This window comes from Eptesicus fuscus, chromosome 11 (assembly GCF_027574615.1).
Source record: "Eptesicus fuscus isolate TK198812 chromosome 11, DD_ASM_mEF_20220401, whole genome shotgun sequence".
Taxonomy (NCBI): domain Eukaryota; kingdom Metazoa; phylum Chordata; class Mammalia; order Chiroptera; family Vespertilionidae; genus Eptesicus; species Eptesicus fuscus.
In genome coordinates, this window is record NC_072483.1 from 92,522,576 (window position 1) to 92,536,840 (window position 14,265).

At 51.1% G+C, this 14,265-nt stretch overlaps 1 protein-coding gene across 2 annotated transcripts in view; it reads right to left on the bottom strand.

Moving 5' to 3' along the window:
- The window catches only part of GULP1 (GULP PTB domain containing engulfment adaptor 1), a 146,985-nt gene that overhangs the window by 47,978 nt on the left and 84,742 nt on the right, over positions 1–14,265 (bottom strand). For both annotated transcript variants that reach the window (XM_054723376.1, XM_054723375.1), the window contains exons 3-4: positions 6,868–6,937; positions 501–562 (exon numbers count right to left, since the gene is read on the bottom strand). In XM_054723376.1, coding sequence (XP_054579351.1) covers positions 501–562; positions 6,868–6,895 — 90 coding nt within the window. In that variant the 5' untranslated portion in view covers positions 6,896–6,937. The remainder of the gene's footprint in view (positions 1–500; positions 563–6,867; positions 6,938–14,265) is intronic.

The following is a 14,265-nucleotide window of genomic DNA, read 5'->3' on the forward strand; positions in this document are numbered from 1 at the left end:
AACTGAACAAAAGCTTCACCCCAAAAATGACTCTTTTTCCCTTAATGGTTTAAGCTTTGTCTGTCCCCTTTCTGGCATGAGAAATTACATTCATTACAGCTGCAGCTCATTTCCCTCATACCGGGTTAGTTTTCACATTTTTCTGAGTAATGCAACTTTATGATGTTTAAAGGACACCAATTTGTTGGTTATTTTATCTCCTGCAGGCCCTGATTCGGCAAATCACTTGAACAATAACCCAAATCATTCAAGGACAGCACATGCATACCATAAACAGAAATTGAAAAGGGCACCTCTTTTAAAAAATCACTTATTTGGAGAGATAAACAGCTTTCCTATCCTATATCCTACAAAGTGATTTTATTTATGCAAACTTTCCTCGGGGATCACATACCAGGAAATGCCAATGCACAAACAAACTCTCTCAGGTCAACCAGGAGTTACGAACGTCATCATAAACGCACAAGTGAAACGCGGTGATGTTATAGGAACTGCTTTACCTTGGCGTTGTAGGGAATGTAGTGTTTTGATAAAGCTTCAGGCGTATGCATCCATGTTTTGTCTGCAATGAAGAACACACAGAGTTAACGTCCATCACAGGCTCTGAGGGTGTCATTCACGCATTAGCACGTGTGAGGGATCTGATGAGGGAGAGCATCCCCCATCCCCAGGCAGAGGTAAGACAATGTGAATAGAAGTGATTACAGCATCCTTTCCGGACCTAAAGGTCCCGGCTTTTCTTGTTAAGAGTTTTCAAATAATGCAAATGTTACTGCGCCCCCGGGGCTATGAGTAATTACACCAATTATGTGATTAATTTTGTGATAACGCTCTCATTTTACTCTCATAAATTACAGGTTATGTTTCTTAATTCTCTAATAAAAAAAAGTCATTTTCTCTCTACTCATTATTTAGCAAAGAATGAACAATTCAAAAAAGGGAAATTTTAGTATTAAGCAATAAGTGCATTTATATAAAACAGAAATAAGTCACCCACTAGGTCCATTTAGAAATCAATATAACATTAGGATGAATTTTTAATCTAAGCTTGCAGAAACATTAATTGTGAATCTACTATCAGCAGTTTTTTATATAATCTTAATTTGACATGTTTTAGATTAGAGCAACAGAATATTAGAAATAAAAGTAGCTGAAAGGATAGGAGACACTGAAACTAATGTGGATTGTATATTCTTGATAGAAATATAAAATATACTTTTCATTCCATTTTTAAACTTTACATATTCCACATATCAACCCAAACATTTTGAGGGATGCATAAATGAGCAAAAAGCAAAAAATATTAACGTTTAGTCAAAACAAATGTTGTTGGATGAAAGGATGCATATGAGTGGATCTAAAGAGAAATAATACTTTACTGAACTCTAAGTGCTATGTACTATGACTGTATCTACTCACCAGTATGTTAAGTGTTAAGGGAAATAAAGTGTAATTAGTTAAATTATTTAATCACATTTGCTCACATGCTATATTTATGTGTTTTTTTATTAAATTACTCATTTTGTGTAATAAATAAAATTTTATTTTAAAAATTCAGATAGAAAGCTAACGTAAGGACAGGCGTTATAAAACAAACACATTTGTTAAAATGTAATCAGTGACACGAAGTTGGCTGGTTTTGACAGGACGATGCCCGACGGTGCGGAAGGACGCCCTCGGCCTCTCTCAGCGGCCGGGAGCAGCCGCAGCACCATCAGGGTCTGGAACTCGCCCACCCAGAGGGCCAACCCCGAGTCGGGTGATGGGTTCGAGAGGAAAGCACGATGCGGGGTTCAGGGCAGCAGCCTTTTCCCCAGGCTTCGGAGCAGCACGAGGGGACCCGGCCAGGCTGCGGCTAGGGGACTGCCAGCTGTGAGCCGTGCGGGGAGCTCTCAGCCACGGGGACCGCCTGGCTGTGCTAGAGCAGAGGACACACTGCGTGCTGGTGCCATTCATGGGAAAGAGACACACTGCGTGCTGGTGCTAGTCATCAGACAGAGACACACTGCGTGCTGGTGCTAGTAATCGGACAGAGACACACTGCGTGCTGGTGCTGGTCATCAGACAGAGACACACTGCGTGCTGGTGCTGGTCATCAGACAGAGACACACTGCGTGCTGGTGCTAGTCATCGGACAGAGACATACTGCGTGCTGGTGCTGGTCACCGGACAGAGACACACTGCGTGCTGGTGCTAGTCATCGGACAGAGACACACTGCGTGCTGGTGCTGGTCATCAGACAGAGACACACTGCGTGCTGGTGCTAGTCATCGGACAGAGACACACTGCGTGCTGGTGCTAGTCATCGGACAGAGACACACTGCGTGCTGGTGCTAGTCATCGGACAGAGACACACTGCGTGCTGGTGCTGGTCATCGGACAGACACACTGCGTGCTGGTGCTAGTCATCGGACAGAGACACACTGCGTGCTGGTGCTGGTCATCGGACAGAGACACACTGCGTGCTGGTGCTAGTCATCAGACAGACACACTGCGTGCTGGTGCTGGTCATCGGACAGAGACACACTGCGTGCTGGTGCTAGTCATCGGACAGAGACACACTGCGTGCTGGTGCTGGTCATCGGACAGAGACACACTGCGTGCTGGTGCTGGTCATCGGACAGAGACACACTGCGTGCTGGTACTAGTCATCGGACAGAGACACACTGCGTGCTGGTGCTGGTCATCAGACAGAGACACACTGCGTGCTGGTGCTAGTCATCGGAGAGAGACACACTGCGTGCTGGTGCTGGTCATCAGACAGAGACACACTGCGTGCTGGTGCTAGTCATCGGAGAGAGACACACTGCGTGCTGGTGCTGGTCATCGGACAGAGACACACTGCGTGCTGGTGCTGGTCATCGGACAGAGACACACTGCGTGCTGGTGCTGGTCATCGGACAGAGACACACTGCGTGCTGGTACTAGTCATCGGACAGACACACTGCGTGCTGGTGCTGGTCATCAGACAGAGACACACTGCGTGCTGGTGCTAGTCATCGGACAGAGACACACTGCGTGCTGGTGCTAGTCATCGGACAGAGACACACTGCGTGCTGGTGCTAGTCATCGGACAGAGACACACTGCGTGCTGGTGCTAGTCACCGGACAGACACACTGCGTGCTGGTGCTGGTCATCGGACAGACACACTGCGTGCTGGTGCTGGTCATCGGACAGAGACACACTGCGTGCTGGTGCTAGTCATCGGACAGAGACACACTGCGTGCTGGTGCTAGTCATCGGACAGAGACACACTGCGTGCTGGTGCTAGTAATCGGACAGAGACACACTGCGTGCTGGTACTAGTCATCGGACAGAGACACACTGCGTGCTGGTGCTAGTCATCGGACAGAGACACACTGCGTGCTGGTGCTAGTCATCGGACAGAGACACACTGCGTGCTGGTGCTAGTCATCGGACAGAGACACACTGCGTGCTGGTGCTGGTCATCGGAGAGAGACACACTGCGTGCTGGTGCTGGTCATCGGACAGAGACACACTGCGTGCTGGTGCTAGTCATCGGACAGAGACACACTGCGTGCTGGTGCTAGTCACCGGACAGACACACTGCGTGCTGGTGCTGGTCATCGGACAGACACACTGCGTGCTGGTGCTAGTCATCGGACAGAGACACACTGCGTGCTGGTGCTAGTCATCGGACAGAGACACACTGCGTGCTGGTGCTGGTCATCAGACAGAGAGACACACTGTGTGCTGGTGCTAGTCATCAGACAGAGACACACTGCGTGCTGGTGCTAGTCATCAGACAGACACACTGCGTGCTGGTGCTGGTCATCGGACAGAGACACACTGCGTGCTGGTGCTGGTCATCGGACAGACACACTGCGTGCTGGTGCTGGTCACCGGACAGAGACACACTGCGTGCTGGTGCTAGTCATCGGACAGAGACACACTGCGTGCTGGTGCTGGTCATCGGACAGAGACACACTGCGTGCTGGTGCTGGTCATCGGACAGACACACTGCGTGCTGGTGCTGGTCATCGGACAGAGACACACTGTGTGCTGGTGCTAGTCATCGGACAGACACACTGTGTGCTGGTGCTAGTCATCGGACAGAGACACAGTGTGTGCTGGTGCTGGTCATCGGACAGACACATTGCGTGCTGGTGCTGGTCATGGGAAAGAGACACACTGCGTGCTGGTGCTAGTCATCGGACAGACACACTGCGTGCTGGTGCTGGTCATCGGACAGAGACACACTGCGTGCTGGTGATAGTCATCAGACAGACACACTGCGTGCTGGTGATAGTCATCAGACAGACACACTGCGTGCTGGTGATAGTCATCAGACAGACACACTGCGTGCTGGTGATAGTCATCAGACAGACACACTGCGTGCTGGTGATAGTCATCGGACAGACACACTGCGTGCTGGTGCTGGTCATCAGACAGAGACACACTGCGTGCTGGTGCTAGTCATCGGACAGACACACTGCGTGCTGGTGCTAGTCATCGGACAGAGACACACTGTGTGCTGGTGCTAGTCATCGGACAGACACACTGTGTGCTGGTGCTGGTCATCGGACAGACACACTGTGTGCTGGTGCTAGTCATCGGACAGAGACACACTGCGTGCTGGTGCTAGTAATCAGACAGAGACACACTGCGTGCTGGTGCTAGTAATCAGACAGAGACACACTGCGTGCTGGTGCTGGTCATCGGACAGACACACTGCGTGCTGGTGCTGGTCATCGGACAGACACACTGCGTGCTGGTGCTGGTCATCGGACAGACACACTGCGTGCTGGTGCTAGTCATCGGACAGACACACTGCGTGCTGGTGCTGGTCATCGGACAGACACACTGCGTGCTGGTGCTGGTCATCGGACAGACACACTGCGTGCTGGTGCTAGTCATCAGACAGACACACTGCGTGCCGGTGCTGGTCATCGGACAGACACATTGCGTGCTGGTGCTGGTCATCGGACAGACACACTGCGTGCTGGTGCTGGTCATCGGACAGACACACTGCGTGCCGGTGCTGGTCATCGGACAGACACACTGCGTGCTGGTGCTGGTCACCGGACAGATGAGGCAGATGTTGTATTGTCTAGGGCTGTCCCTCAGCTCCCAATTGTCAGCATATAATATGGATTCCCTCGCACAATTCCAGTTTTCCAACTCAAATTCAAGCACATAGCCGTCTCGGTGGGAACCGGGAGCCGCGGCTCTGAGGGGTTTTCCTCTAACAGCCCCACCGCGTGGACATGCCGATGTGACGGGTGAACCTCGGGGGGACGCCCGCCTCCAGTGCTCACTCGGAATTAGAGTAAAATACTGATCAGTCATCGCCCACGTGTATTTAGCCCTGAGACCTGACAAACACGCGGACTAAAAGGAAACGTAAAGAGAAGGAAACCAGGTAGGAAGTAAGGATTCAGCTTCAGGATTCTCTAAATCACATTCATGTTCCCAGGGTCTTCAAATGAGACAGAATATGCAACGCCCGGGTTGTGGGCTCGACCCCCAGTGTGGGGCGTGCAGGAGGCAGCCGATCAAGGATTCTCTCTCACCATCGATGTTTCTATCTTTCTCCTCCTCTCCCTTCCTCTCTGAAATCAATAAAAATATATTTAAAATAAACAAATAAATAAAACCACGGGAAAGGGGATGACAAGCAGATAGAAAGAGAAGGTCCAGGAGGTTTTGTTTTGTCTTGTGTTTAAGATAGCGTGATTCCAGTAATGAACTGAGATATAAGGTTTTATACTGTATTACCACATAATTATTCGTAGATATTGTTTTACTAGTGAAGGAAATAAGAGAGAAACATTATTTTACTTTTGGTGTATGTTTTAAATCAGAAGCAAGCTACAGACCACAATCAATGTCTCTTAGCCTTACCCTTATCAAGAAAGAATAAGTAAGATGATAATTTCCTAGCGTCCCGGGTGGAGAGGTACCTGGCAGTCCACATCACCGACCCCGCGGAGCGCACGAGTCTCTGCCCGCGTCCAGTGAGCGGCCGGCTTCCCTCCCCAGGGCCGGTGCTTGGAGCGACCCCGTCACTTTTTTGCACAAGTTTGTTGAAATGGTTTCCCAGTTAAACCAACGACCACATCAGTGATTGCTATTTGTCCTTCATCCAGCTTAGTCTCATGGCCAAACGGCAGCCTTTCAAACACGGAAAGGCAAGCCCCACGCTCCCTGCCGCCTGGCTGAATCCTGCAGTCCCCCCAGCCCTTCTCCTCTGGGCAGGTTCCCAGTGTCAATCAGCTCTGAAAACACAGGGTTCCCACTCTGGCCGGGGTGGCTCAGTGGGCAGAGTGTTGGCGTGCAGCCTGAAGGGTCCCGGGTTTGACTCCCGGTCAGGGCACGCAGCTCGGTGAGGGGTTCGATCTCTGGCCGAGGCACTTTATGGGGAGTAGCCAATTGGTGCTTCTCTCTCACGCTGATGTGTCTCTCTTTCTCTCCCTTCCTCGCGCTAAACATATCCTCAGGGGAGGATTAAAAAAAAATAGCAAAGCATACTCACACACATACACGTACGTGAGTGAATTTAAATCAAGGTAGGCGTATGCAAACCCAAAGAACTTAGTGGTATACGGCTACGTAAAGGGAAGTCTGAAGCAGTTTCAGATCATCTTATTTTCCACAGTTTCACACCACGGAGAGCTTACCATCACAGTGCCTGGTGGACCAGGTCCATTAAGCAACTCCGCTCTTGCACGCGGGTGACAACCACGGAGGGCTGCCTGGCGATGTTTGCAGAGGTGTGTGCTCCCCCCACGTCTCTCTGGAACCCCCTGGTTTGACAGTAGGAAGCACTGGTGGCTAACATCGCTATGTGACTTCCCTGGAATTAATACTGAACTAACCCAGGGCCTTTGCATGGACACACTCACCTTTCTTTCTGCTAAAAGCACGGTTCATGATGAGGGTCGGCGGACAGCTCACTTCAAGCACACGATGTACCTACAAAAACAACAAGATATTAAAGAGTCGGTGAAGACGTGTTGACCAAACTCTTTTAAGCAAATGCATTCAAAAACTTTAAGAATATTTACAAACCATCTCCCAAAGGACGCTGGGTAAGAGTAAACATAAGTACTCAATTTATGGGTGGCCCAGCAGGTAAGACTCCTCCAAAGTTCCTAAATTTTCTTGATTTTTTTTCCTATGGTACATCTGTCACTAATTATATTTATTTGCAAATTTGAGGGGGAAATCTAGTAAGCAGACCAGAACTGGGAAAAGAGCCACCGAGCATCCACAGAGAACAGTGCCTGCTGCTCACACAAGCGCCAGCAGCGAGGGAGGGACATGTCACCATCCACAGGCCGCCAATTAGATCGACTCACAACTGTCTTACTTCGCGTAGAAAAAAGTGAAAACTAAAATAAATGATACTTGGGACCCGCTTAACAAATCTTAAAAACAAGACCCCCAAAATTAAACCTTTCCCAAGGAACTTCACTATACCCCAAAATTTTGTTTTAAAATATTTTAAGAACTATAAAAATATGCAATACCCAACATGGTAAAATCCACAATTTCTGGCAACCAATAAAAAACAAAAAAATCAGGCATGCAAAGAAGAAGAAAAAAATGGGGAGAAAAAAAATCCATCAAAGCTGATCCAGAAGAGTGACACGGATAACAGTAGTGACAGCCACAGGCATTCGGAGACACTCCGTCTGCTCAAGAAGCTGGCACAGAGTGAGCGGGTAATCAGAGGCGGAGACGAGATAGAAAAGCGACCAACCCCAGCTTCCGGAAATGAAAACCACAACGTGGGGCATAAAAAATCCACTAGATGGGACTAATGGCAGATAAGACACTGCAAAAGAAGAGTGGTGAGATTGAAGACACAGCAACTCACCTACCTAAAATGTAACAGACAGAGCAGAGGGAGGGAGGGAGGGAGGGAGGGAGGGAAGGAAGGCGGACCACTAAATTGTGGGAAAACATCAACTTGTCAAACAGTCCCTGAAGGAAAAGAGAGAGAGAAGAGGAGCAGAAAAATATTTGGGGGAAAAAAAAAAGAAGGCTGAGAATTCTCCAAAAACATAAACCCAAGGATTCAAGAAGCTTAACAAACCCCAAATACAAGAAACGAGGAAATGACACACACATCAAAATCAAATTGCTTAAATCCAGGGAGAAAGAGAATATATTAAAAGCGGCAAGAAAATAAAAGGCACATTACATACAGAGGAAGGTTAGAATGGCAGTGTGCTCAACAGCTTCAAAGTCTGGAAAGAACTAAAACTGAATGTAAAAAGAAAACATAATCTCATCATTTGAGGGGGAAAGTTAGAGTGATTTTTTAAGGCCCGTTTTGAGTCTCTTTATTAAACACCAATATATATTTATTGCTTTTATCTTTCTAAAGGATTCAGAGGCAATGGATCCTTCCTAAAGGATCCATTATTATAAATTATAAATATTGTTAGAAAAATGTATAAATTCATTTGATATGTAGTAAGTGTAGTAATGCTCAAAAGTATAAAATAATATTTACATGTAATCAATAAAACAATATATATACACTGAGTGGCCAGATTATTATGATCTCTGAACGCATAATAACCTGGTGCATGAATTCGTGCATGGGTGGGGTCCAGCCAGCCTGGCCAGGGGGAGGGGACATGGGGGTTGGCCGGCCTGCCTGCTGGTCGAACTCCTGGTCGAGGGGACAATTTGCATATTAGCCTTTTATTATATAGGATATACACTGAGTGGCCAGATTATTATGCATTCAGACATCATAATAATCTGGCCATTCAGTGTAGTTCATAATTTATTGAAACATTATCACTCTAAGGTTAAAGCCAACTGGAAATTTTAAATTGCTAAGTAAACATTTAAAATACATTATAAACACGAAAGGCAAAAGTCATCACATGAATTATTTTAATCCCAAATTTTATTTAAAAATCAGTAACCACACTCACAAAACACTGTGAGGCCAACTAGCATTAATTACTCCATAAATCTTACCTTTGGTAGGCTTACGTTTTTTTAAAGTTAGAGCCAACAATCATTTCTTTAATAAACCCAGCATATCCCGGTGGGAACTGATCTGCCAGAGGAAACGCGCTGATATTTACAGACGAGTTCAAACCCCGGAGCGACCGTGAATGAGCGGCCGTTTCCTGCGTGGAACCTGCGGCCCACGCTCCCCTCTCAGAAAAGCCACGTCACGTCACGCTGCGGTGCCTCCGCCGCACGCCTGGTGCGCACACTCGAACCCGTAACACAGCTGCTGCTGCGTTTCATTTTATCCCGCGTGTGCCTTTAAAATCAAACTTTTTTTGGAATTCTTTCAAGGTTAAAGTTGTTGTTGTTTTTTTTTTATCTAAAAACTGATGAAAACATAGTTCACGTATAAGCCATAAATCACTTTAAAATCCAGCCCTGGCCAGTTTGCTCAGTGGTTAGAGCACCGGCCTCCGACCGAAGGGTCATGGGTTTGATTCCGCTCAGCAGTACGTGCCTGGGTGCAGGCGGGGTCCCCCGCCCCCCTCGGGGGTTGAGCGGAGACAACCAATCGCTGTGTCTCTCTCACATGGATGTTTCTCTGACTCTCCCCCTCCCTTCCACTCTCTCTAAAAATCAGTGGGGGGAAATATATCCTCAGGTGAGGACTCACTAACTCACTCACTAAATACATGCACACATACATACACACATGCATACATACATGCATACACACAGGCATACATCCATGCATACATACATGCATGCATACATGCATACCCGGCAGTCACCACGGCAGGGCTGGGTTACCACAACACTCTGTGCAGAGGCTGGGGCCGCGGAGGCAGCCCTTTGCCCTCTACCAGCCGGGGGCGCCCCGCTCGGACCTCAGACGGCACGGCCAAGGCCCTTCTGTGTCCTCTGGACCAGAGCGAAGCCCCGGGCAGCGGGTGGGCGGGATTCTCCGCGGCCTGAGCGATCCCTCCCGGGGCCTGGTGGGTATCCCCATGCCCTTCCCCAAGTGCCTACCCGCTTTTTAAATAGATTTTATCGATTTCAGAGAGGAAGGGAGGGGAGAGAGAGATGGAAACATCAGTGATGAGAGAGAATCATGGATCTGCTGCCTCCTGCACGCCCCACACTGGGGATCGAGCCTGCACCCCAGGCCTGTGCCCTGACCGGGAATCGAACCGTGACCCCTGAGCCACGCCGGCCGGGCTATTTCACTAAGTTTCCTTCATTACCTTAATGTCTTTCTCTAAAATGAGGTAGTCACGCAGGAAATAAATGAGGCCAAGAGAAATATTTTAAAGGCAAATAAACCCCCCTATATTGAAACAGACATTAGTTCCAGTGGAATACACAGGACTCTCCTATACGGAGACCTCAAAGTAACCCAGTACACAGCTCCTTTCGACCCTTAGCTTTGGAAGTTCTTTGTGTAGTCCCACTCGATATTTTCCCCATTTTAAAAATCATCGTAGTATCATTTCTCTGCTTTTTCTTTATTTCTTAAAATAGATTTTTATTGATTTCAGAGAGGAAGGGAGAGGGAGAGGGAGAGAAACATCAATGATGAGAGAGAGAATCATGGATCGGCTGCCTCCTGCACGCCCCCGCACTGGGGATCGAGCCCACAACCTGGGCATGTGCCCTGACCAGGAGTCGAACCCTGACCTCCTGGCTCCTAGGTCGGTGCTCAACCTCTGAGCCCCGCCGGCGGCTCTGCCTTTTATTGCGTTTGCACAGAGCACTGCGCCTTCCAGGCCTGTGGGTCGGCCATTTCCCCGACCACTGGCACCCACGGCCTCCTGACAACTGTGGCTCCGGCTCCCGAGGTGACATCGTCTTTGGGGACGTCCTCGGAGGCCTTGAGAGACAGAACAACGGAGTCTGGCTGCTCAGCTGCAGCTCCGCGTGCAAGACTCGGGCTCGATGGACCCCAAGACTGAAATCTGTAAAACAGACATTGTTTGAAGATTCGGTTGCTCTCTACAGGCAAAGCCACAATCTCAAAATCTCACTTCAGCTGCAAATGTGCTGCCTTTTTGCTGGGATTGAAAGGATTTTTTAAATTTTTATTTTAATCTCCTGCGTTCATGCCAGCTGAGTTTGGACTGGAATTCTGTACAGGAAGCCCTTACACTTACTTCTATCAGCAACTACCAATGCGCAGACTCCCCATTTTAATCATTCCGAAAACTTTTGCTTCAAGAGCGTTTTCTTAATTGAGAGAGAGAGAGAGAGAGAGGAGAGAGAGAGAAGAGAAGAGAAAAGAGAAGAGAAGAGAAGAGAAGAGAAGAGAAGAGAAGAGAAGAGAAGAGAAGAGAAGAGAAGAGAAGAGAAGAGAAAGAAGAGAAGAGAAGAGAAGAGAAGAGAAGAGAAGAGAAGAGAAGAGAAGAGAAGAGAAGAGAAGAGAAGAGAAGAGAAGAGAAGAGAAGAGAAAGAGAAGAGAAGAGAAGAGAAGAAGAGAAGTGTTCCTCCCCCAGCCTGGCTAGCAGCCTCAGAAGCAACTTCCTGGCATCAGAGCATCTCACAAAGTCCCACTTCCCTGGGAGGAAACTGGCCGCAGGAAATCTAATCTTTAAAAGCAGCTTCAAATATTTACAGGGCGGGGCGGGGCGGGCCTTCCTCGCTGTCTGGGGGCACCCCGCACGTGCCCGGCGATGCCCTGGGCCTCGGGGAGCCGGGCGCTGCTCCGCCTCTGCCACCAGCAGGTCCGGTTTCCCATGTCAGCGGGACCAGGGACTCTTCAATCCGGCCCTTCAGTGCCTTTCCACCCGGCCTCCCGCCCAGCTGCCAGGCCTTCCTCCTGGGAAATCTCTCCCTCCATCTCCCTCCCAACCATGGGAGCTTACACCCGCCTGGAGCCTGGAGAACCACATCCAGGAAGTCCCCGCCCTGCCTTCTGAAGGACCCGCCCTTCCCCGTGGGGCTCCGATAAGATTCAGGGCGCTCTGTTTACTCGCCGCCGCGGACAAAGCCTCTCCAAAGCCATTCCTCGCTGCACAGCTGATTAGCTGACCGCTGGGGCCACCGGCTAATCTGGATGGAACACCTGCTCCCCTTCCCCACATCCAGCCGAGCGGCTCCCCTTCCCCCAGACCCTGAACTCTGACCCGCCCTCCGTGTGGGGCCCAACCCTTCCCGGGGAACTTTCCTGAGAGCAGGCTGACCTCGGGCCAAAGATGTTTGCCCTAAGGCCTCTCTTCCCGCCCTCAGTCCTCTGCCTCCCACCCCTTCTTCCCAGCCTCACTGACGCCTCCCAAAGCAAAGCCCTTTCCTCCCAGCTCCCAGGAGGGTGGGCGCTGTCTCCATGGCAACCACCTCCCCTCCTGGCAGACACCTTTCCACCTAAGGTCTCTCCGTCCCTCCCTCCAGGTGTGTTTTTTAGTTGACGCTCCGCTAGCTCAGACGCACAAAGGTTTCTGGCAACTGAGCCCAAGGACTCCACTGAGGGAATGTGCCTTCATCTCACCGTCAATGTTGGAAAAGGAAGGCCCAGAAAAGCCACTTCGTCTGTGTTTTTAACACTTCGTTATCCTCACCCCCCTGGGTAGCTGGTGTACAGTAAGGACCCGCTGGATGACCAAGTGAACGGAAAGTTCCGTCTCTAAGACAGCGTATGCCGTACGGTAACGCAAGCGCAGCTCAGCCGCCGAGATCTGTTAGAAAAGAAAAGCTCCCGGGAGGCTCGGGAAGGAACAAAACTGGAATCTCACCGTAGGACACACAGCGCACAGGGTTACGTTACACAAGTAAAGGCCGTTTACTTTTTCATCCAAGAAAACCTTAAGCACGAGCCTATCACAGCCACGGTCAGTCCCGGTACCAGAGACGGTTCTGTTGGACAGAAGGAATCTATGGAAACAAGGTGGCGAGGGCACAACTGGACGGAAGCCACGCACATTTTCAGACAGAAACTCCAGGCATCAAGTCCTCGCTGAGGCTGTTTCAGTGCCGGGCCTGGAGGAAAAGCTGACTCCCGTGGGAACAGAGCGGGATTCTTTGCCGAGGGCCCACGTTTCATAGAAAAGGGGCTCAGTGGACAGTGCCTGGCAGGGTGGCCTGGTCCCCCATTCCCAGCGGGGCAGCTCCTGGTGGGTGGTCACACCCCAGGCAGGAAACTTCTCTAGTGAAAGGTGTGTCTTCGCCTTGGGGAGCCCTGTCCATTGTTTCCGGGAATCTAGGTGCGCACCCCTTTGAAATGACCTGTCCTGACCCTCGGAGAGCACACGCTCTTGCTAACGATCTTATAGCCCACTGCCCCCTCACTGCCCTCCCTCCACCCACTGCCCCCCCCCCACCCACTGCCCCCCCACTGCCCTCCCACCACCCACTGCCCTCCCTCCACCCACTGCCCTCCCCCCACCCACTGCCCCCCCACTGCCCTCCCACCACCCACTGCCCTCCCTCCACCCACTGCCCTCCCCCCACCCACTGCCCCCCCACTGCCCTCCCACCACCCACTGCCCTCCCTCCACCCACTGCCCCCCCCCCCCGACCCACTGCCCTCCCTCCACCCAATGCCCCCCCCACCCAATGCCTCCCCCCACCCCCGGCCCTCCCAGCTTACTTTCCTCCTTCATTTCAAAGGCATAAAAGAAGCTTCAAAACTGCCCCCCGTGGAGCACTGGAGGGCTTGCCCCCGGCGTCTGCCGTCAGATAAACTGGTTCAGATAAACTCCTGCAGCCGCTCTCTGCAGGCCCGGGTGTTTCTTACAGCAAAGGGAGGGAAGTGTTGGTAAATGAGAAAGGGGTAAGAAGTCCTTCAGTGACCCAAACGGAACGCTGGTAAGACAGGATAGGGGCCAGAGTTGTGACCAGCAATGTCAATGCGGCAGGCAGCGAGGCGGCCGTGAGCAGAGCGAGGACGGTGGGCAGAGCGAGGACGGTGGGCAGAGCGAGGACGGTGGGCAGAGCGAGGACGGTGGGCAGAGTGAGGACGGGGGGGCAGAGCGAGGACGGTGGGCAGAGCGAGGACGGGGGGCAGAGCGAGGACGGGGGGCAGAGCGAGGACGGTGGGCAGAGCGAGGACGGGGGGCAGAGCGAGGACGGGGGGCAGAGCGAGGACGGTGGGCAGAGTGAGGACGGGGGGGCAGAGCGAGGACGGTGGGCAGAGCGAGGACGGGGGGCAGAGCGAGGACGGGGGGCAGAGCGAGGACGGTGGGCAGAGCGAGGACGGTGGGCAGAGCGAGGACGGTGGGCAGAGCGAGGACGGTAGGACGGTGGGCAGAGCGAGGACGGTAGGACGGTGGGCAGAGCGAGGACGGTGGGCAGAGCGAGGACGGTGGGCAGAGCGAGGACGGGGGGCAGAGCGA